A 24,960-nucleotide genomic window follows, 5' to 3' on the forward strand; every position below is an offset into this window, starting at 1 on the left:
TTAATCCATAAATAAATAAAAATAGAGTATAGTACATAGGTCCCGCCAATCCACCAAAACCCAATTCCAAAATCCCCAATCTTTCTCACTCGTAGCTTTACTCTTCTCTGTTCATTTCAATTTCAAAAACCGCTAAAACCCTACCCTGATTTCGATTTCTGAGTGAGAACCAGAAATGCCTCGCGAAATCATCACGCTGCAGGTCGGCCAATGCGGCAACCAGATCGGAATGGAGTTCTGGAAACAGCTCTGCCTCGAGCACGGCATCAGCAAAGACGGCATTCTCGAAGATTTTGCAACCCAGGTTTCTAAATCCCTGCTTTTCCGCTTTGTTTTTTGCATAAATGCTGAATTCCCTCTCTCGGGGTCTGGATTTTGGGAGTGGTGTGTGTTTGTTGCTAATGCTCGTTTCCTTGGGTGTTTTGACTGTGTGAGGAGTTTTCTTTCTGTGTACTTGTAGAAGATCGTTAATTGGCTTGCCACACTTAATGCTACTGCGGTGTTACTGTTTTCGGCCCAAATTCGTTTCCCCTGTTTATACAGCTAAAATTCGAGCGAGAGTATGAAATTACATTGATATTTTACATGCTGTCTACGATTTTTTTTGCAATGGCTTATTGGAAAGTAAAAATGGCAAGCAAGATAGGTGACTGTTTGATTTTATCTCATTTCAAAGTGCTGGAAATTGTGTAATGTAGTTTTTTTGGGTGATTGTACTCACTAAATTATCTGCATGATGAATGTGCATTGTGCAGGGAGGTGACCGTAAGGATGTGTTTTTCTATCAAGCAGATGACCAGCATTATATACCACGTGCGTTGCTTATGGATTTGGAGCCTCGGGTGATTAATAGCATACAAAATGGCGAATACAGGAATCTCTACAATCATGAGAATGTATTCATTGCGGATCATGGAGGAGGTGCTGGGAATAACTGGGCAAGTGGATACCATCAGGTATGGCTGTTTATTTAACTACTCAAGTTCTTGGGGTTTCTTAGGGCAAGTAGTAGGGTTCCCTTGTTTTTTATTCTTCTTTTCTTATCATTTAAACAAAATGATCAATCATCATGGCTTGCTTAGTGCCTATAGGCCACCACAGTTCAACCTGTTTTGCTTACATGCAATGCATTGGCCCGCTGCATTTGTATCATCTTTCCAAAAGTAAAATTCAATATGTCAAAAGGGAAATTATATCTTTAGTGATTTTCTTGGGCTTTGATATGTTAAATTATACATCTCCTGTTTTGGTTTTATGCTGGTTTTCTATCTTTGATTGTTGCATTTGCTAGATGAACCCATTTGATGAATTCCAATTTTTTTTCCTGAAACATTTTATCCTTCTGATCAGGGAAAGCAATATGAGGAGGATTTGATGGACATGATTGATAGAGAGGCGGATGGTAGTGACAGTCTTGAAGGTTTTGTGCTATGCCATTCAATTGCTGGTGGAACAGGCTCAGGTAAGTGTATTATGAAATTACTGGTGGAATCAGATGGTATAGATTCATAAACTTATTAGTTTGGTTGCCATCATAATGGAGTGAGCAAATAAGTCTGCCAATGTAGTTGCTAGGCTGTGGTGGTAATTGCATGCTCCTACTAAATTGATTTTCTTTGATGCAGGGATGGGTTCTTATCTCTTGGAAACTTTGAATGACAGATACAGCAAAAAACTTGTACAAACTTATAGTGTATTTCCAAACCAAAACGAGACTAGTGATGTGGTGGTACAGCCATACAATTCCCTTTTAACGCTCAAGCGTTTGACCTTGAATGCTGATTGTGTGGTTGTTCTTGACAACACTGCACTCAATAGGATCGCTGTAGAGCGGCTTCACATCACAACTCCCACTTTTACTCAAACAAATTCTCTAGTTTCCACTGTCATGTCTGCTAGCACTACAACATTACGGTATCCTGGATATATGAATAATGACTTGGTTGGCCTCCTTGCTTCTTTAATCCCTACACCTCGGTGCCACTTTTTAATGACAGGATATACACCTCTTACTGTGGAACGCCAGGTTAGATATCATTAACTAATAATAGATATTTACCTAGTTGGTTGTCTTTTTTTGTTGTTTGTAATATTTTTTAGCCATTACTCAAAAATGATTGTGTTTTTAGTAGAAATCATTCTTTGTGCTTGAGTTTTTCTGTTAATGTCAAAGTGGTATATGAGTTCTTGAAGATAATTTATTGTAGATACAAACTGTTCTATTGTTTTTTGACATTCATGAGATCTTAATAACACATTAATCAGTGACTGGTTAATGTTATTTAAGATGGATCTCCAATTCTCCACACAGTTATGCATCTGCAACTGTATTTTAGTGACTAATTTTCTATTAAATCCCCTTCAATTTTTTTTATTAACGTCTAATTGACACATGTATGCGTTATTAGTTACAGTATGTGTGAAAACTTTTGTTGCGCTGTGGCTCTAGTGGCAAATCTCTTCTGGTGATATGACTGCCAAATGGTGTTATATTCTTTTTATGAAAAAGAGTGTGGATACATATTACTAGAATGGCTTCATCACTTTGACATCATGGAATAGATTAATAACTCCTATAGCACATTCTTAAGATCCATTACTGCTGAGAACTCTAGTTTTTTTTATTGTTTCAGGATCACAGTTTGATTTTCTGCCCTAAACAAAGTTATGTGTGAGACGTGGAAACACAGTTTATCATCTTAACAGAAAGAGTTGTACATGTTGAGAATTGAGCTTCTTATGATGTTCATTAGTATTTTGACAACTAATGCTCTAATTGGAAAAATCATTTCAGATTAGCATATTGCTTCCCACTAGAAATTACCGTTATTCATGTATTTTCTTTTCGTTTTGGACCTCAATTTTTTTGCTCTGTTGTGTATTGTTGCTTAGCGATAAAGTGTAGTTCTTCGAATTTGTAAGTCAGCAATCTTATGCAGCTTCTCCTGTTGGCAGGCTAATGTAATTAGGAAAACAACCGTACTTGATGTGATGAGAAGACTTCTTCAGGCAAGATAGAAACCTCTCCATTTTTCTCAATTCAGTTTTGAAAATTCTCTCATGGTATTCTTGTTTACAGACAAAAAATATTATGGTTTCATCTTGTGCCCGAACAAAAGAGGCTAGTCAGGCAAAATATATATCAATTTTGAACATTATTCAAGGAGAAGTGGATCCTACCCAGGTATTTATCCTAAATGCTCAACAAATTAGGATATGGTTCCTTGGTACTGTTTGTTACTTGGAAGTTGGTACATTTTAATTTTATTTCAACCATGTTTATGGCTGTGAAAGAGAATCTGCAGTTTAACTGCGAAGGATATTTAATGGTTGTTAGGTTTCTATTTACGCAAAATTATTCAGAATTGGACCCAGTGAATCTTTTCTTGTATAACTCAATTTTTGTGCTCATGAACTATGTCCCATTAATTTGGCATGATGGTGCTATTTGTATTAAATCTGAAGAGGTCTGATCTGTACTCTAAACGATGCCCTTGACATGATTTGGGCAGGTTAGATCATTGGACTACTATGGAGATAGTTGTGGTGTTGTCTTCATGGTTTCAAGTTTTCAACATTGCAATTATTATAATTGTAAATTAAAATCTGATTCTACACACTTCATCATTGTACTAACAAGACTATAATAGAATACAAGACTTAGATGAGCTTTTCTACAGATGATTTTGCAAAGAAATGTCCCATGAGCTACAGTTTTGCAAGTTCAGCTGGTATTATTGCAGCACAACATTAGTTCAGACATAATATTGAATTTTGCTGGAGCATAATAAGAAATGTATAAAGTTTGAATGGTTACAAATACCCGTGTTTCATCAAACTGCGATGACTGGTAATTTATGAGAGCTATGGAGTACAAAATGCAGATGAATTTACAGCTTTTTATCCCAATGCCTCAACTGAAAAACCAATATGTGAAACTATAGTTCATGGGATTGATGAACTATAGTCACCTGTGTCATTAGACTCATTACTGAGATGCTTCTATGCTTGTAAATGTGAATCAATCTTATCTGCAATCCATGTAAAAAGTTTGGCTTGCCTACGATTTTGATCAGAAAGTACCTATGACTTGCTCTGGTTTGAATACTTTCTTTCTTTTTGAAATGTCACATGTGTGTTCTATCTCTAATACTGACCTCACTTGCCCTAAAACCAGGTCCATGATAGTTTACAGAGAATACGTGAAAGAAAACTTGTTAATTTTATTGAATGGGGCCCTGCTAGCATTCAGGTATGCTTAGATCTTATTTCCCTTTTTATTTTGGTCCTCTGATCAGGTTATTATATGAGGCTATTTTGCAATTTTGACAGGTTGCTCTGTCTAGGAAGTCTCCTTACGTGCAAACAGCTCACCGTGTAAGACTTTACTTGTTTAGTTTCCATTGATAAGAATATTTGTTCAGGACTTTGGAACATGCTTATATGTCCCATGTACTCAACTGGCTTGCTAACTCTTGTTTCATGATTGTTCATCCATAAACCAATTACCTCATAATTGGTCCCCATCTTTTGACCACATTATTTTCAATGTCTTATCATTATTAACACCTAAATATTTTAAGATTAAGTAAGTGTTATACAATACAAGAACATATCTGGGTGTTGTTTATCCTCGCTTGAATAGCTAATGTAATCTTATGTCTTCGTGCATAAGTGATAACTAGAAGATGTCCACTCTATTCTTCTAATACGAAGAACTTGTGTGGTGCTGTAGTAATAAAAACAACTATTTAGTACTATGTTTTTATCTACAGAATGTTAATATTCTCACTAGGATGGAATCTTGAGTTGAATTCAGCTAAATTATTTCCTAAACCTGAGAAATTTCTCAGCCAACTCATTTTCTACTTTAAGCACTGCCGCTGCTTAGGATTTACTTACAAAACTCATACAACCTGTTGCGTATTATATATAGACAGACAAATCACATTTTGTAATTTGAAAGATCCTGATCATAATTTCTCTGTATCTGTTAGGTGAGTGGACTCATGTTAGCCAGTCATACTGGCATCCGCCACTTATTCTCCAAGTGCTTGAGTCAATACGACAAGCTGAGAAAGAGGCAGGCTTTTCTTGATAACTACAGAAATCACCCAATGTTTGCTGTAAGTTCTCTGTCATTTGTTCTGGAACCAGTTGATGTCTAGTTAAAAATTTCATTGGATAACAGACATATGCTTGTCTGCTGCTCATTTGTTTGAGTACGGATATGTAATTAGGTTTTCCACAGTTGTAAATTATCAGAACTCTCTGACTGAACCAGAATGTTGAAACATATTCAGGACAACGATCTTTCAGAATTTGATGAATCCAGAGATATGATTGAGAGTCTTGTCGATGAGTACAAGGCTTGTGAGTCCCCAGATTACATCAAGTGGGGAATGGAGGTGACCATATGCTAGACTGGTGTATTTATGTGTATTTTACACTCTGAGTCGGTGAAACTAATGCTGTCATTGTTACTTGTTGCAGGATCCTGACCATCTCATGTCAGGAGAAGGAAATGCTACTGGAACAGTGGATCCAAAGCTATCAGTTTGACTTTGTAACTCTTTCTGGTTGGTTTCCTATTTCTCATCCATGTACTATTCCAGCCTCCATGGCATTAGTATCTTGTGTGTCTGTTGCTTCAGTGTCGGTTTTAAAATTCAGTTTTTGTGTTCAGTTTTTGTGTGGAATACTAGTCAACTTCGCATGATGTCAATTGATACTTTTGGACCTCAATAGATTTCCATTTTACAACAATTTTTATACTATCTGATATAAGATGAGTTATATTGGGTGCATTTGATCGGAGTAAGTATAAGTATTTACTAGTGAATTTTCCAACTAGTTAGACGGTTGAGCCTGTGCTTAAGCCTGGCATCAAATATGTTGGGAGTCCATCAACAGGAAAAATTGCCACACAGCTTGGACATTTGGAGCTTTCGAATTATTGGTGTTCATATTTTTCCAATCAGTGATTAACTTGTTTGGATTTATAACTCACTAATTTAAGGAACACATTTTCTTTGAGACTACCTTTTGTTGCCTCATGTCTCGCTTACCGATTACTGGGTAGCTTCATTGGATTTGCAATATTATTTTAATGACCATTCTGTTGTATATATCGTCTGTAGATTTGCCACTTAAGTCTGTGGGGTTTTGTTTTGACAGGGAACTGTGCGTTAAAGCTGAGTAGGAATGGTGAAGAGTGAATTTGATTTTCAGTTATGCTTGTTGATCGTCTGTAGGAATCCCCATATGAAGTTTGAGAATCTTTTGTTCTCCTTTTTTGGTGTTTCCATTTGTACTAACGAACATATTTGTGTATGGAAATCGATCAGTTCATCGCGTGTTTTTTATTCTATCGTGAGATCATTGAGAGTCAAATATTCGGTACTTGCAGTTTTGCTTGTGTACTAGTAGTACGTTTCTAATCGAACGTATAATTAACTTTCAGATATAAACAATGAATTAGCATTTTCTGGGAAGAAATGTAGGAACTACTAGTATTAATCTTATGATGCAATTGGAATCCATCCTAACTTTTTTAGCATAATTTGATACTGCAATAGGATTTTTATCCGAGCATTGAAAACCATGACCATCCAACTCATTTTCAAGATAAAACACTCTTTTTGTTTCAACCATAGTTACTTTTATGTGGCACAAAACAGTCGAGCCAAAAAGACAACAAGCTTACATTTCAAATGTAAACAAAAAAAAGTAACAAAATCAACGAAGCAAACATTCTATTTGAAGCAAGAAAACAAATCAATGTTCCATCCATAGCTTTGCCCCTTCAACATCAGTAATGTCTCCTAACATACATATACACTCTCCATTCCTATCAGCTGCAGTCAGAGTCATACATGTTTCCTGGAATAATATAAGTTTAACTCAACAATAATAGTAACACATTTCTAAGTTTAATTTAACAATAGTAATACATTCCTAGTTCTCTCTTAGCTAGCAAACAAGTGAAGGTAGCAGTGATGTTGCACTTGGAATCTGCGTGCAGGACGCCCAACGGCCAACTGCAGCAACGGTGGAAATGAGGTCCAGATGGTCGAGTTCACCAACTCCGATTGTGTTGTTCCTCTTGCTCTGCAAATTTGTAGATTTTGAAGTCCCTGAAACCCATCCTCCCCTACGGACTTCTGACTTCTGCTCCCCTTCGTCTGGTCCAGGTGGTGAAGAATCGGGCAGTAGGATAAGCTTTCTAATATTTGGTTCTGAAAGCACGAGCACAACACCCGATGGTCAAGACATGCATCCACAAAGAGGCAAACCAGAACAAGAACAAATATACACTCTCCATTTAATTTAGCAAAACATTTAGATAACTTAAACTGATTCTATCTTCATATGTTGGAGACGAGGCATTCAAAATACTAATACAGAAACAGATATATTTTAAAGTGTCTTTGCCACGTTACTTATGCACGTGCTTGGGTACTAGTGGAAGATAAAAAACATATGTGAAGAAAAATATGATGACATTCTAGAGCATAAGGCATACCTCTATCGACTGAAAGAGCTTTGGTCTTGAAACATAGTGATTCTTCGCTCGGTTCAAATGCAGGCATAGGAGTAAAAAAGGTAAAACTGGGCATTGAAGGAATTGGAGACGAGAATTCAGGTCCATGCGATTCACAGCAGCCAGAATGAATTCCTTCTCGTTTGGAGGAAGGTGTGTGCTGATTCATTGGGCTTGAATAGAATGACGACTGACATGAGAAAGCGGGGGAATCTTCATACTCTTTGTTCACAACTGGTGGTGATCCATTGCAGAAACTAAGATCCTGATCCCTTGCAATACTAAGGTTCGAGAAAGAAGAGCTGCCGACTTCTGATTGTTCACATTTGAGAATATCTTGTCTATACAGTTTATCAGTACCCCGAGGAGCATCCTTTGTCCACGTGTGCGCTGCAAGTAAGTGTGGAAACGGTCACCATCGATACTTGAAAAATAAAATAACTGATTGTGTAAATACACAATTTAGAGTTAGACTCAACCAAACATTTAGTATATGATTCGGTTGAGAGTTGCCATCTATAGAATGTTCATGACTCAGTACTTGGAAATTAGATAATCACACCCTAGTTAATGATTAAATCAAACTACTGCATATTAAAGTCTACGAAAATGAGTATCAACGTACCAAGTACTTGAGCTGCAGTTAATCTCTTCGCAGGATCGAGACACAGCATTCCAGAAATCAAGTCCTTAGCTGACATCGAAATGTGATCCCAAATATCCGAATAGAAACACAAGTTAGCAGCTCGCACAGCTTCAAAGATGGTCGATTTGGTTTTCCCCCAAAAGGGAGGGATCCCACTTAGCAGAATGTATAGAATAACACCGGCACTCCACACATCAGCAGCTTGATTATAATCTCCGGCCAAAACCTCGGGAGCAATGTAGAACGGACTCCCAACGGTCCCACGCAGCGCGTTTCCTGTTAATGGAGAAGCTAAAAATTTCTATATAAAGCATCTGATGGAACGTTACTATATTTAATTAACAAAGACCATACCAGGTTCGATATGTGTTGCAAGACCAAAGTCGGCCAATTTGATAGTTGAGGAAGACCTCGAGACTAATAGGATATTTTCAGGTTTCAAATCTCTATGCACAATGCGTTTATCGTGACAATACATGAGTACTTCCATCAGCTGCTTGAAGATAACATGTGCATCATGCTCCGACAATCTTCCCTGCTGCTCAATCCGATGGAAAAGCTCCCCACCAGCACATAGCTCCATCAGAAGATGCACGTAATCCTCCTCCTCATACACAGCCTTGAGATCCACAACATTTTCATGTCCAGATAACTTAGTCAAAATATCAATCTCGAGCTTCACACTCCAAACATCGTCCTCTGTAACCAACCTCTCCTTAGAAATAGACTTGCAAGCCAAAACTTCGCCAGTCAACTTATCAGAGCACTCTCTTATAATTCCAAATCTCCCCCAGCCTAGCTGATCTCCAAGCACATACCGCTCCCTAAAATTACCGGTCTGGCTCAAATTCAAGATTGTGTTGCTCATATCTGAAGATTTAAAACATTTAAAAGGGTGAGTCAGCGTCATGTCCCGACTGCCCATCTCGGTCAAAACCCGTGTCACAATTACCACTATTCCATCAAAGATCACCATTCAAAACTCCCCCAATCATGCTTTCTCAACTTCTAAAACACACATCCAATTCTTCTTCCTCGGTTTTGGATAAACAAATCCAAAAATCCTGCTTAAGCCAATAAAAGCATCACTACTCCAAACATCAATCCACCGAAAGCCAAGTAGACACGGTAATTCATGTCCATCCCAGCAAGATAAAAACAGAATTTTGCTTGTCCGCATACAGAAAGAAAGAATACCACATTCCCAACCCAAGACTTCTACAGACCTATTTTGCATCCAGCTCATAAAAACCTAATTCATTTTCCCAATTTCCCAATTCTTACTAGGGTTCTGAATCTTTTAACAAAAGACTGAGAACCTTTTCAAAATTAAAGCTTTCTACAAAAATCCTAAGAAAAACCCATATTTCCAGAAGACACAGTAGATCCAGAATAGAGTTCAAGACAAACAAAAAAAACAAAACAGATGGAGCAGCATTTCAATTCTTCATAGCAAAGATCGAAACTTTGTTTCATTTCCATACAACCCATCACTTTATTTCTTCCCAAAACAGCAACACAAGAGATAAAATGAGCTCCAATCCCAAAACGAAACAAGCCCATCAACATCAAACAGATAGGTTAAAGAAAAAATCAATAACACAAAAAGGTAAATCCGAAATAAACTACCTGAGATTGTAAAGATAGAGAAGCAGACGCGGAGAGAGAAGAAGAAGCGTTGAGGAAGAAGAGAAGTCCGTTGGGGAGAAATCGAGAATCCCCAAATCCGCCGCTCTCAGCTTGATTCAAACTCTACTCCAAAAAACTGCACTTCAAAAAAGCCTCACTTTAATGTTCAGCGACTGAGAACCGGAACTTTAATGCTTTTATGTAAAGGAATTGGCAATCTAGTTGCAACTTACAAATTACTGCTACTACTAACAGTTAAATCTAACAAAAAAGGCACGTAAATTTATCGACCAAGTTTGACGCAAATCAGGATTTATGTATTTCGTAATATTTGTATTTTATTAAATTGTTTTTCCTTGATGGCATCCACTAATTAGGATTTATTAATAATTAATGACTCTATTTTTGAATCTGAGACTTTTAGTGAGTGAAATAACGATGATAAATGTGTACTATAAGAACAACGTGAAAGATGAGCGGTGCTATTAAGAAAAGCAGTAAAACTCTGTTATTTTTATTTGACAATATTTAATACAATATTATAATTGTGTAATTTTTTTCCTTTAGGGCATCAATTAATAGTACTAGGATTTAATATAATTGAGGCTGCTTTTTTAGTAAGCGTGCATTGATGGATGGATGCTTGCGTGCGGATGAGAATAATTAAATTTTATAAGCATAATAATGGATATGTATATAGTCATCCTCATTAAATATTTCATACTACCATTTTCCCACAATAGAAAAAACCAACTAGCTGTTTTTATAATTGACAAAAACTCTATGACGAATAAAAATTCATTTAATTCTCTTTTTTTTTGCGAAACATATCAATTAGCTTTTATTTTCATTCTTGTATTTTCGTCACTATAATATATTCTTAGTCCTAAAACAAATAAAATCACATTTAATGTATTCTCATTTCATCCAAATCTAGTGGCTATATGCTCATAGTAATAACGATTTGAATCGATTTTTACACTTAGTATTCCCGCTTATATATTCCTTGACCCAATTTAAATTGTTAGTTTTTCTTTTTGGGTATTTCTCATAGTACTTACTTTATACACTACTTAAATAAATACTCATCTCAAGATTTTAAGAAAGAGAATCTTGGATTGGAAGGCAAGCCAGCTGTACGGAATCTAATGATGCAAAGCTTAGCTAGCTGTAAACACTATTATTACATGTGACTTCTGTATTTCTGACTAAAATATGTTAACTGGATATGTCTAGAATCCACTTTAAAATGTCCTCAAAATATTATCCAATCATTTATTAGCCACTTTAAAATGGGCTAAAAGCCCATTATAATTATGCATGAGCCCATTAAAAATATACAACACGAAATTTAACAAAGAACATGATTCATTTAAAAGTAGACAGTTCAGTAGAATTGCCAAAATTTAGAGTATATTTTAAAATTACCCTTTTCATCATACAAAATCACAAGTCACAACCTAGGAATATATGCAATGTATGAGAAGCATTATTTAATTTGCATAAAAAAAATCATTATCATCTAATTACTCAAGATCAACCGTGCAAATAATTAGTACATACAGTATGTATAGTAGGAGTAACATTTTGGTCCAAACATATATAAATATGCCAATTCCATCACACAACTGTAAGAATAAATTTCCCCAGATTGTCACTCAAGTTCCAATACTAACAAATTTGTCTCCTGGTGTAAAAAGTTTCATCACAAGCTTTCACATGGAGTAATAAAAATGTACTACTATTAATGTACTAATTATTTTATAGAGAACGAAAATGTTACAGATTACGGCGAGCTCATACTCGTATACAGCAATCGCTAAATCAGCGCAAACATTAGACAAAGAGTAACAACTCACCAACAAGAACATATACAAAGCATATTGACCAAACCAAGCAAAGCCACGACAAAATGGAGGAGTCGAAGAAAGCAATAAGTGACATCTGAAAAGAAGATAATCACAAGCTCCAAATTACATCGAAGGCATAATTTCAAATGTCAACACATTAAACTTTTTCCTTTATATTATTATGGCCTAACAAAATTCTTATTTCGTTCAAGTTCTATGTGTAGAATTGTATAATTGTGTTGTGTATATTAACAATGAACTGATACATCATATATAGGCCTAGGGATTATTATACATGGTAAGATTTTCTCAATCATAATCTCCTTAATTGCGTCTAAATATCCCGTCTAATATTCTCGTAATCTTCCTCATTCTTAGCGAGATATTCTCCAATCTCCAACACTCCCCCTCAAGTTAAGTGACAGGATCCCCAAAACTTAACTTGCCCAAAACTTCGTGAAAGTTCTTTGCAGGCACTGCCTTGGTCAAGATGTCTGCGAGTTGATCTTCGGACTTTACATATGGAATTTCTACAATCTTCTCTTCAAGGTTCTCCTTTATAAAATGTCGATCGATCTCGACATGCTTCGTTCTATCATGTTGCACTGGGTTCTCGGAAATGCTGATTGCTGCCTTGTTGTCACAGAGTAGTTTGCAGCTCTTCTTTGAGTCGAGGTTTAGTTCTTTCATTACCCTTCTGAGCCACAAGATTTCAGTAAGTCCACTCTTGATGCCTCTAAATTCAGCTTCTGCGCTTGACAAGGCTACTACCTTCTGTTTTTTGCTCCTCCAAGTGACCAAGTTGCCACCCACGAATGTGAAGTATCCTCATGTAGATCGCCTATCAACTGGGTTCCCTGCCCAGTCTGCATCGGTGTACCCGTGAATATCCAGGTGTCCATTCTTCCGAAATAATACTCCATGTCCGGTTGTTCCCTTCAGGTAGCGCACAATTCTGAGTGCTGCCTCCCAATGCTCTCCCTGTGGGTTATGCATAAATTGACTAAGCACTCCGACTGCATATGCGATATCTGGCCGAGTGTGGGACAGATAGATAAGCTTCCCTACCAACCTTTGGTATCTGCCTCGATCAGTTGATGCTGCTCCTTTGATTATCTGAAGGCCATGGTTTTGCACTATTGGAGTATCCGCTGGTTTACACTCTAGCATTCCCATTTCGGTCAAAAGGTCGAGAATGTATTTCCGTTGACTGATGAAGATCCCTTTTTTTCGATCTGAGCACTTCGATCCCGAGGAAATACTTGAGGTCTCCTAGGTTCTTCATCTCAAACTCTGCAGCCAAATGCCCTTTGAGGTCTTTCAATTCTTCTGCATCATCCCCTGTAATAATCATATCGTCTACGTAAATGATCAGGCAGGTGATCTTTTCTCCTCTCCGCTTGATGAACAGTGTGTGGTCGGAGTTACTCTGCTGATAGCCATATCGTTTCATAACGTCTGTGAATCTCCCAAACCATGCCCTCGGGGATTGCTTCAGTCCATACAGAGTTTTCTTCAACTTGCATACCTTGTCCTGTCCAAATTCTTCTGTGAAGCCCGGTGGGGCCTCCATGTAGATAGGATCCTTCAGTTCTCCATGGAGGAATGCATTGGTGACGTCATACTGATGAAGTGGTCAGTCCTGATTTGCTGCAACTGATAGTAGTACTCTTATAGTGTTCATCTTTGCGACCGGGGAGAAGGTTTCTGAGTAATCTACTCCCTGAGTCTGAGTATACCCTTTTGCGACCAATCGAGCTTTGTATCGCTCAATGCTTCCATCGGGTCTACGTTTGATCGTGAACACCCATCTACAACCAACTGTATGCTTTCCATCAGGCAGTGGACTGATCTCCCAAGTACCGTTCCGTTTCAGTGCTTTCATCTCGACAAGCATTGCCTCCCTCCAATGTTTGACTCGGAAGGCCTCTTCGAAGGTTCTGGGGATCTCCTCTTCATAGAGCGCTGTATGAAACGCTTTTGCCATTTTCGACATGTTTGCTTCTGCAAAGTTAGCCACCGAGTATCTGCTTCTCCTCCCTATTCGTTCAGGGGAGTATCTCTTGGGTGGGATTCCTCTCGTACTTCTTGGAGGAAGCACATACTGCCCTGTATCCTGGTCAATTGCAGTATCTTCTTCTTCTTCTGTACTAGGTGAGTCAGGAACAATAGGTGAAGGATCATGACTCGGACTAGAAATTACCTCGGATTCCGTTTCGGTTGGATCAAAGGAGCGCGGCGGAAGCGTTGTCGGGATCGTTTCTGCGGACATGATCGGCTCATGAACAGTGCCAGCTTGCTCTGTTGGATCCGAATCAAAGTTACTTGGCATATACCACCGACGGGAGTCATCTTCTTGGGTCTCCCCCTGTCTCTCACTCTCCCCCTGAGTCCCAAGGTGGTAGAAGAATTCGGTCTCGAGGAAGTTGCAGTTCATGGTGGTAATTACCCGTTTGGTCTTGGGGTCATAACATCTATAGCCCTTCTGGTTGATCCCATATCCCATAAACACACACTTAATCGCACACGGGGAAAATTTATTCCTCTCATGCTTAGGAACATGCACATAAGCAGAGCATCCAAAGGTCTTAGGTGGTAGGGATAAGGCCGAGGGAATTTTGGTTAAGGTGGAAAGGTGATCTATGGGTGTTTTTCGGTTAAGTGTTTTTGTGGGAAGACGGTTTAGGAGGTAGACGGAGGTCGCTACGGCTTCTGGCCAAAAAGAAGGGGGTACCTTTGAATCAAATAGGAGGGCTCTAGTCATTTCGAGGATGATTCGATTTTTTCGTTCAGCTACCCCATTTTGTTCTGGTGTGTGGGAACAAGAAGTTTGATGTACCATCCCGTTTTCGCCAAAAAATTTTGTCATGGAACTATTTAAAAATTCCCCCCCATTATCAGATCGTAGGATTTTTATTGGTGTCTGGAATTGAGTTTGGATCATTTTATAAAAGAGCAAAAATTTGTCATATACTTCAGATTTATGTTTCATGAAATAAACCCAAGTAGCTCTACTGCAATCATCCACAAAAATCACAAAGTACTTAAAACCAGAACTAGTTCCTATAGGCGCTGGGCCCCACACATCAGAATGTATCAAAGAAAAAACAGTGTCAACACGAGTATCATTTGGTTTAAAAGAGTTTCGGTGGCTCTTGGCCAAAACTCATGCTTCACACGAGAAGTTTCTAGGAACAAAAAGCTTAGGAAATAAGGATTTTAAATAACCCGGAGAGGTGTGGCCCATCCGACGGTGCCATAGCCAAGTATCTTGATTAGTGGATCCGTGAGCAAGCATCGCCGCACCATCTTGTCGAGCAATCTCATCCACAAAATAGAGCCCACGACGCTCAGTGCCACGTCCAATAATCTTCCCCGTCCGGATATCCTGTAACATACAGAAATTTGGGTGCATTAGCAACGTGCAATTTAAATCCTTAGTCACATGACTAATTGACATTAGCTTTTGAGACAGTTTTGGAACATAAAGGCAGTTGGGGATATGAACATTCGGAAAAATCTCTATAGTTCCTGCCCCTTCGACAGGTGTTACTCCCCCGTTTGCAGTTTTTATATGAGACTTAGGAGTCTTATGAATTTCCAAAAAATCACGTCTATCATATGACATAGTGTCGGTGGCCCCACAATCAAAAATCCAACCCGTATCATCAACAATATCACAACTTTGGGCCTCAAATGCACAAGATAAGTTTTCTAGGCATGCAAACGAATTTTTGCATAAAATGGGGTCTTTTCCGCAATTATCAGTAAGCTGGGGGTATTTGTCATAATATTTGGGAGATTGAGACTTAATAGCAAAATAGGTGTTGTTAGGGTTAGGGTGCTCAATCCCCAACCCTTTACCTCCAATTTCACCGCCGCCTCCGTCGAGTCTGAGCGAGGCGATCATCGCCTCCGCTGCCTTCCCCCCTCCGCCGCCGTTCTCACCACGTCCGCCGCCACCGGTTGGGAGACCGCCGGTCTCAGGCCGTTTCTCCTGAAATCCCGTTATTTCGTGGTTTCCTTCCGTCGGGTTTCTACTCCCGCTGTTGGTTCCGATTGCAACCTTGGCTTTTCCGGCCTTCTCTTCCTCCCACCAGTCTGGATACCCCACCAATTGGAAGCACGTTTCCTTTGTGTGCTTGTGCATCCCACAGTGTGAGCACCATAGCCTAGATTTGTCCGGTTTGCTGTTTCCCCGGCGGTTGGCGACGGAGCGTTGCGTCGGTGGCAGCTGTCCTCTCTGTTGCGGCTGTTGGTGTGGTTGACGGTACTCTCGAGCTCCGAATCCGAATCCGACCCCCGATGATGTATCATTTCCGACGGTAATGGGGGTTGAATCGGACGCCGGTGGCATGATCTTGAGTCGAGCCGCCTCCCGTTTCACCCACCCGTATGCCACGTCGGCTGAGGGGTAGGGGTCCTCCTTGAGGATCTCTCGTCGAACCCAATCATACTTCTCGTTTAATCCGGTGAGAAATTTAAATAGACGCAGCTCGGATTTGATGTCTCGGTATTGTGCAACTCCCTTGTCGCAGCAATTTACGGTTTTTTGAGGGCATCGATCGATGTCGATCCAAGCCCCGTGTAGTCTGCTCCAGTAGGTTTCTAACGTTGAATCTCCTTGCATAATTCTGCTTGCTTTGTCTCGCAGATCATATATGAGATACGAGTCCGCTGAACTTGCGAAGGTAATGGCGAGGGTATCCCACAGCGCCTTTGCCGTCTGGTGATGCACGAAATCCACGATTAGATTGGTCTCCATATTGTCGATTATCCAGGAGAAGACTATAAGGTCTATCTCCTCCCAATCGGAGAACCCTTTCTCCGTCGGTAGTGGCGGTGGTGGTGTTCCCGATATATGGCGGTAGACTCCTCGGCCGCCTATAGACACCTTCATCAGCCGTGCCCATAACGGATAGTTCAAACCGTTCAATTTGAAGGCTATGGTAACACTTTTACTCGACCTGATCTTCTCGGTCACAGGTTCGATTTCTGGTTTATCGTCTGCCATCTCTTTGGCTTGATTGGTTTTCTCGCCGTTTCGGTCGAGAAAGGTATGTTTAGGGGCTATGATGATAGTTTTCTGAGCCTAACCTGCTCTGATGCCATGTAGAATTGTATAATTGTGTTGTGTATATTAACAATGAACTGATACATCATATATAGGCCTAGGGATTATTATACATGGTAAGATTTTCTCAATCATAATCTCCTTAATTGCGTCTAAATATCCCGTCTAATATTCTCGTAATCTTCCTCATTCTTTGCGAGATATTCTCCAATCTCCAACACTATGCTTATAAAAGTATGTGTTACAATGCGTAAAAGTAGTAGGAGTAGTATTTAATTTATCCACTAGTCTCCTCAAAAAGTAAAAAATAATAAAAATATACACAATAATTAACAAATATATATATCACAATATCGTATATTAAATACTGACGGCTCAATCACGCTCAAATGTCGATGATTTGGTTAGAAAATCTAAACATTGAAAAATATGTCACATGCTTTCATAATTTGATGCGTCTTAGATACTATCATAATCATCTTTGATTAATTTATTACATTTCGGGAGCAACATATCCAAAGAAAGTAAAATATTGTATTGAAATGTTTGTTAGTTTTATAATAAAATATCGAACCACGACAAATGTACCAACAATACTACTATAAATAAAAGTGACAAGTACATTATAAAATATATAAATAAAGATGAGCGGCTAAAGTTGGATTTGTTTTCCTCAAATCAGAAAACGGCAATAAACCTATATTATCTTGATATCGCGCTACATATTTTATATAATTGAAGGACAATAAATATTATTCTATATAAACTAAATTTGACTATCTATATATTAAAATTTACGATAAAAAATAATGATGGATTGCTAATTATCATTATATGCAATTATAGAATTAAACTAGAGCCTTACGTAATTATAGATTATATATTGAATATTATACCCTTTCCTTAGGCCATCCGCAATGGGGCAGACGATGGCACGCCCGATGGCGCGCATCGTCCGCGCCCGCCATCGTCCGCCTCATTGCGAGTGCGTGACATAGGCCGCGGACGATCGTCGCGCCCTATACTAAGGCGCGGAGTATAGGGCGGACGATGTCCATCGTCTGCGCCATCGTCCGCCCATTGCGGCCTACGCGGACGATAGGCCATCGTCCGCGCCATCGTCCGACCCACTGTGGGCTACGCGGATGATGACACGCAGTTTCGTTTTTTTATAAATAGAGTTCATTTGTAATTTCATTTCACGATTTCACTTTCGAAACTTATTATTACATTTACATAATTACTGCGAAATGGATTCAATTCTCAATAGTCCTATGTTTAGCGGAGAGGCGCGTTGGCCGGGTACAGAACCCGGCGAATATCGTTCGTTCGACGCCGACACCCAGTACGATCCCGATTTCAGTACGGAATCGTACGAGTTGTCTGACATGGAGCCGTCTTCCGATCCCGAACCCGCCGCGACCGCTTCCGCCCCAGCCAAAAAGAAGCGGAACCGGCAGCGGGCGCAGAAGTTGCCGCCTCCCGGAAATTGCGATGAGTACGCCCCCGGCCGTACGAACTACACCGACGACGAAACCCTCATTTTGGCCCGGTGTTGGGTAGATATCGGAAGACCCGATTTTCGCGAACAACTAGAGGCAGGGCGCGTACTGGGAGCGCATCGCCGGCCTCTACAATGAGGCCAAGCCGCCGACCGCGTACAAGCGCAAACGTGAGCAACTCCGCAAGCACTAGGATCAAGTGAAGAAGCAAGTGAACTTGTACGCGACGGAGTTCGAGAAGTCCACGCGGGCACAGGGGAGCGGCGAGAGCTTGAGCGACGCGCGCGCTAAAGCGCTGTTGTCGTACCGGTCGATGTACGACGACTTCAAGCACGAGACCATCTGGGCGCTCTTGAGGGACAAGCAGAAGTTCCAAGGTGGAATTCTGCACACTGGTGTGTCAAAGAGGACGAAGACCACCGAAGCTGGTGATTACACGAGCAGCGGTAGCGGCAATCACCCGGTTGACCTCAACCGGACGTACGTGGATGAAGGGAGTTCCGGCACACCGGTGTCCTCCCGGCGTCAAGACTGGGAAGGCGGCCGCGACCTCATCCTCGACCGCTGCAAACCCATCTCCGTCCCCGGAAACGCTCCCGACCCAGACGGCCACCGCGTTTGAGTCGTTGGCAACAGCGTCGATGGCGAGGACGTTATTGCAGACGCACAAGACCCTCAAGAAGTGTACCAACCCCGAAGAAGCCGAATATCTCCGGGCGTTAATCGATGAGCTGCATCGGAAGTTGGAAATTGCACCGACTTAGTAGTTTTTTTTTGTAAGTTGAATGGTGTAACTTTTTTTTATTAATGCGTCGCCATTTGTTATTTAGACGTTTTTTATTTACTCGTTACTTGTTATTTGAAAACGTTTAAATTAATTAAACAAAACAATAAAATGATGATGTGGCGCGCCTTAGGACGCCCCACTGCATGTGGGGAGGAAGGAGAATAAAACTGATGACGTGACGCGCCTTAGGGCGCCCCACTGCTGATGCCCTTATATCTCATAAATTAGTGAATTATAGAATCGGACAATTATTATGTATACTAAATATGGCTATCTTGTCAATATTAAATGGACAATGTTTTAATGATATGGATTGCTGATTTTCATTATATGCAATTATAGAATTAAACAAGAACTATACGTAATTATATTATTGAATAATATTCTACTCTTTCCATGTCATAAAATTAGTGCATTATATAATTGAAGGACCATAAATGTAGACCCGATTTCGATAGTCAATCAGATTACATGACAAAAAAGTAGTAACTGAAAATCGCAATTGCAAATATGGAAGTGTTAATTGTTAAAAAGAAAATGAAGGGGTGTAGCATAATAGTAGTACATTACATTAGTGGCGTGTGAGTGATGAAAGAAATCAGACATAGATATGAAACCTGGTGAAAGGACAAGGTCCGTACCAATAGTTTTCCACCACATGTGAGTGTTCAGTGCATCATCATGCACATGATAGTTGCTCTGCCCCTACTCCCACTAGCCTTAGCCTCGAATTTACCTTTTCAATTTGATGAGCATGCAATGCAATAATCGATCTTTTCAGCTAAAGTTCTTTCTATGAATTTAAGATATTCACTTTATAATACGTGACAAATACTATTCATTTTATCCGAAAACATGTAGTACTACAATAATCTAGACTTATCTCTTTTGTGTTATAGTGTGTAGTGTCAAATACTTTCTTCATTTCATCCCATTTAAATGAGTCATTGTTTTAGACACATATTTTTAGGAATTAAAAAAAATAGAGAGAAAAAATAAGAAAAATAATAAAGTAAGATAGAGATATAGTGTTAATTTTTTACCAGAAAAAAATGTCTCACTTCTTTATAATGGGACGAAGGGAGTAGTAATGAGATGTTAACTGGGTCACCTAGTCTTCATCCCAATGTATTTTGTATTAGCCCTATTTAAGTTGCAAATAATCGGATGCGGATTAATTGGATGGAAATAATGTATTATCATCTAGTTTCCTTTTTGTCGTGATATTAAGCTTAGCTATTGGACAAAAGTATTTACACGTCAGTAAATAATTCCAACTTAGAGCATCTCAGCATTACAATTTGTAGTTCAATTACTAAGGCCATCCACAATAGGAATAGCCCAGCCATAGCCTAGCCACTGCCACATCATCAGCAATAAAAATCCTCCTGCCACATCATAAATAGCCCAGCCATAGCCTAGCCACATCATAAATAGCCCAGCCACATCAATAGCCACATCACTAATAACAATTATATAAAATGACATAATTAACAATCACACAATATACGGAATTTAATTTACGAGACATATACGGGAAACATTAATAATACTATCCACATCACTATTAACAAATATATACAAAATGAAATAATTAATAATCTCACAATATACGAATTAAATTTACGCCACAAAAACGAGAAAATTCACTAATATTAATAAAATTTACAAAGTACATTAATTAAAAAAAATTACATAATTAAAAAAAAACTAACGTCGTGCAGCCCTCCGCGCCCATAACTCTTCAATTAAATCCTTTTGGAGACGAATATGAGCCTCCGTTTGGCGCATGTCGGCATGTGCTTGGAGGCGGCCGTCTTCATAGTGGGGTACCCCACTCCGTACGTTAGGGGCGGCTACGCCGTGGCTTGGACCAGCTTCATTATCGTCGTTGGCCCAATCAGTCAGTTGTCCACCTTCATCTTCGACAATCATGTTGTGCATGATTATACAGGCGTACATTATATCAGCAATGCAGTCGACGTGCCACAAACGCGTTGGCCCCTTAACTGCCGCCCATCGAGCCTGGAGCACACCAAATGCGCGTTCCACGTCCTTGCGCGCCGACTCCTGCCGTGCCGCAAAGTAGGCCTTCTTCTCATCTCCTGGGCATCGGATCGTCTTCACAAAGACGGGCCACCTAGGGTATATCCCATCCGCCAAGTAGTAGCCCATATCATGTCGGTTGTCGTTGGCGACAAAACTGATGGCCGGACCGACACCCTGACACTGCTCGTTGAAAAGTGGCGACGAGTTGAGGACGTTGAGGTCGTTGTTCGAACCAGCTATCCCAAAATACGCATGCCAAATCCACAGCCGGTAATCAGCTACGGCCTCGAGGATCATCGTGGGATTCTTTCCCTTGTAGCCGGTAGTGTACATCCCCTTCCAGGCGGCGGGGCAGTTCTTCCACTCCCAATGCATACAATCTATGCTGCCTAACATCCCTGGGAACCCGTGTTGTTCCCCGTGCATCTGCAGCAGATCCCGGCAGTCATCGGGGGTAGGGCTTCGAAGGTACTGATCACCGAATATTTCAATCACGCCCTGACAGAAATACTTCATACACTCCAGGGCAGTCGTCTCACCGATGTGGAGGTACTCGTCCCACATGTCTGCAGCGCCTCCGTAGGCCAACTGCCGGATTGCCGCAGTGCACTTTTGAATAGGAGTGTGGCCGGGTCTGCCAGCCGCATCGTGCCTAAAGCGGAAATACAGATATCGTTGCTCCAATCCGTTAACAATACGCATAAACAGGGACCTGCACATCCTAAAACGGCGCCTGAAAAGGTTGGCGTTGAACCGCGGCTCCTGTGCGAAGTAGTCTTCGTATAGGCGCTGATGTGCAGCTACGTGATCACGATCAATCACCGCTCGGCGGTGTACCACTGGTCGAGGTCGAGGTACCGCCGGCTGCAAGGCCCTCTGCATCCATTGATCAATCTCACGGTTCGTATAGGCCTCTAGCACTTCGTTCATTATACGCTCGTACTCCTCAGCATCCCCACCACTCCCACCACTACCACCGGCGTTACTCATTTCTAGGTGTTGATCTTGTACAGAAATTAAGATAGAGAGAGTACTCGTTAATACAAGTGGTGCGAATGAAAATAACGGGCAAGTCGCGTATATATAGTGTTTCGGAAACAAAAAAAAATTAAAAATTCTCGCTAGGCGGTGCGCTAGGCGATCCGGACGCTGCAATAGCGCCTAGCGCACCGCCTAGCGCCGCGGAACCGCCGAGCGCTAGGCGGTTTTTTTCCGCGAAATCGGCTAGGCGGCTGCAATAGTTCTCCTAGCGCACCGCCTAGCGCCGGCGCTCGGCTAGGCGGTGCGTTAGGCGCTATTGTGGATGCTCTAAAGTGATGTATAATATCAAGGGACGCAAATCAGAAGTCAAATCATACCTCTTTTCCACACAAAATGAAAAAACAAATATATAACTTGGTAAAATTTTGATTATTGATTATTCGCCAGAAATTAATAGAAAAATGATTTCTCTTGCTACAATATCTATATTTTATAATGTCATTTTCTAATACTCCATTCGTCCCATATTACTTGCACTCTTCATTTTAAGCCGTAAATTTGAGATTGATTTTTTAATGTAATTAAATTAGAATTTGAAGTGTAACGAGATATCACTTAATAAAGGAACTCTTAGCTTAATCTAACATATAAGTTAAATACATTAACTCTAACTTCAACTAGTAATAGTGTAAGTAGTTTGTAACGAGCCAAAATGAAATAGTGCAAGTAAGGACGGAGGGAGTAATAATTTTAACGCAATGATTACTATAACTTTATACTCCATCCATCCCAAGGTAGATGTCACATTTTGTGATGGTACAAGATTTTAGGAGATACTATTATTTTGTATGCTAAGTCAATAAATAATACTTCATCCGTCCCATGCTAGTTGCACTTTTCATTTTCAGACCTTTCCAAACTAGTTGCACTATTTTTATTTTAAGTACAAATTAGAATATTTAATTAAGATATTAGAGTTAGTTAAGTGTTTCTTTATTAAATGTTCTATTATTATACTTGAAATACTAATTTTATTACAATAATTACTTATGCTTAAGTTTACGCTATAAAGATGAAAAGTTTGAATAGCATGGGACGGAGGGAGTATATATTTTCATATATTAATATGAGACAAATTTTGTTTTAAAAAAATAAAATGTGACATCTTTTGTGAGACAAATAAAAAAAAAGAGTATGTACGTGATCTCGGTTTCTAGTGACCCGATCTTTAATTTTATATAGTACTCCACTATTCATTTATCTATTAAAAAAACTAAAAAGAATGTACTAACATTTAGCTTGTAACGGAGGAAATACTATTTAATTAAATATCCTTATCAACAAAATTATTTGGCTTCTAAATCACGTTTCATTAATATTTTATTATATTGTTCAATTTTTTTATATTTTTGAATGAATAATGAACAATACAATTTTTTATCATCAGAGGATTTGCTATAATAAGGGATGAACACGAATATTGCCTCTTAAGGATAAGTATGATTTGTTGCATTGATGCAATGTAGCAAAATTTATTTTATACTATATATTACTAGTATAACTTTTATTGTCATTTCAATAGATACTTACTAAAGTAAGAATGTCTAAACATAAAGTGCTGCAAGTTTTTAAAAATAAAATAAAAGATAATAGTACAAAATTATAAATTTATCCAATAATATGACAAAGACATTTTATCTTTATACCATGACCCTCCCTTTATGGCACCATTTAGTGATTCTGAATCATTTGTGGCCATTTTGACTATGATAGAATTTTCCAATTGAGAAAATGTGGGCAAGCATTTGTACACATTTATGGCAAATCGATTAATAAAAAATGAGAATCATATTATCTTCGAAATCAAACGTCTACATTTAATGATATCCACCAAGATTGAATCAGAATATATTTTTAGAAAGGGAGTGACAAGAGAATCTGCTATCAACTTTTTATCTCCCCAAAAGAAATCTCAAAAAGTCGATATCAAGAGAGAAAAAATATACTTTCACCAATAATTGATCCAAAAATAGTTTTTCCTTTTTTATATATAATTATATGGGCAATTTATGAATTCAATTCATATACTCCTGTTAGCATCAAAATTCGATAAACAACTGTATTTAAAAAAAAATTAAACTTAATGTATGAGCTTAATCACTTACGAGTCCGCCAAAATAAACCAAATAGGCCAAATTATAAACTGAAACAAAAGATATAAAATAATTAAAGCCATAATAATTCAAATATTTCTATTTATTCTCCATTTGGGATATGTCATTAATTTGACAAAGGAATATAAATATATAAACACTTTCTATGTTAAACTCAAAAGTGAAAATTTATATGATATTTTATTTAAAATGATATATTATATTTTTAAAATAAAAATATCTATTTTCAATTTTCATTTATTATATTAAAAATTATATAAAATCTCGCAAGTTAAAGAGAATAGTACATCACTTTAAATAGACAAAAATATTATATCTATAATTTGGCATAATAAAACAATAATCAAACACCCAAACAAAAATTAGGAAATCAAATTTTGGAAATGGCTATAGAACCTGGGGACCCACCGCAGGCTGTATTTGAGAAAAGGCAAACTTTTATGAAAAAGCTTAATTGGTCTTGGAACGACGCTTTTATCATCACCCTCCTTTTCATTAGATTTTATAAAGAGAAGAGGGGTCAGGGTACCCATAACGGTTGAGCCATTTTGGATTAGATGAGACGAGAGCAAGATCCCGTTATAGGTAACTTGTCTCGTCAAGTGGTTTGGCGCAGAGAGGTGGGGCGCGAGCCAGCTTGCCACGCGCCACTCCCCATGTGGTGCCATTTTAGAGGGCGGTTACTCCACTCACGCCGTTTAATAGCTGGAAAATTATTTTTTTTA

General features: G+C 39.1%; 2 protein-coding genes across 4 annotated transcripts; one reads left to right on the forward strand and one right to left on the reverse strand.

The window, feature by feature from the left end:
- The first annotated feature begins 49 nt into the window (after window positions 1-49).
- LOC121800131 (tubulin gamma-1 chain) lies at window positions 50-6,393 on the forward strand. Its single transcript, XM_042199706.1, has 12 exons — window positions 50-304; window positions 756-956; window positions 1,351-1,462; window positions 1,626-2,026; window positions 2,956-3,009; window positions 3,080-3,184; window positions 4,178-4,252; window positions 4,333-4,377; window positions 4,998-5,126; window positions 5,304-5,408; window positions 5,494-5,579; window positions 6,178-6,393. Exons 1-11 carry the CDS (start codon window positions 176-178, stop codon window positions 5,560-5,562), a joined length of 1,425 nt encoding a protein of 474 aa, XP_042055640.1. The 5' UTR covers window positions 50-175; the 3' UTR covers window positions 5,563-5,579; window positions 6,178-6,393.
- Window positions 6,394-6,730: 337 nt separating this feature from the next.
- LOC121800132 (calcium-dependent protein kinase 26-like) lies at window positions 6,731-10,046 on the reverse strand. Of its 3 annotated transcripts, XM_042199709.1 has the most exons (6): window positions 9,819-10,046; window positions 9,142-9,253; window positions 8,544-9,059; window positions 8,169-8,465; window positions 7,526-7,933; window positions 6,731-7,238 (listed from the first exon to the last, which is right to left on the reverse strand). In XM_042199709.1, exons 3-6 carry the CDS (start codon window positions 9,055-9,057, stop codon window positions 6,973-6,975), a joined length of 1,485 nt encoding a protein of 494 aa, XP_042055643.1. In that variant the 5' UTR covers window positions 9,058-9,059; window positions 9,142-9,253; window positions 9,819-10,046; the 3' UTR covers window positions 6,731-6,972. The 3 variants fall into 3 exon arrangements, with proteins under 3 accessions (XP_042055643.1, XP_042055642.1, XP_042055644.1); XM_042199708.1 differs by having other exon boundaries at window positions 8,544-9,253; XM_042199710.1 differs by lacking the exon at window positions 9,142-9,253 and having other exon boundaries at window positions 9,819-10,045.
- Between the last annotated feature and the right edge of the window lie 14,914 nt (window positions 10,047-24,960).

The sequence above is a fragment of the Salvia splendens genome, chromosome 4 (assembly GCF_004379255.2).
Source record: "Salvia splendens isolate huo1 chromosome 4, SspV2, whole genome shotgun sequence".
Classification (NCBI taxonomy): domain Eukaryota; kingdom Viridiplantae; phylum Streptophyta; class Magnoliopsida; order Lamiales; family Lamiaceae; genus Salvia; species Salvia splendens.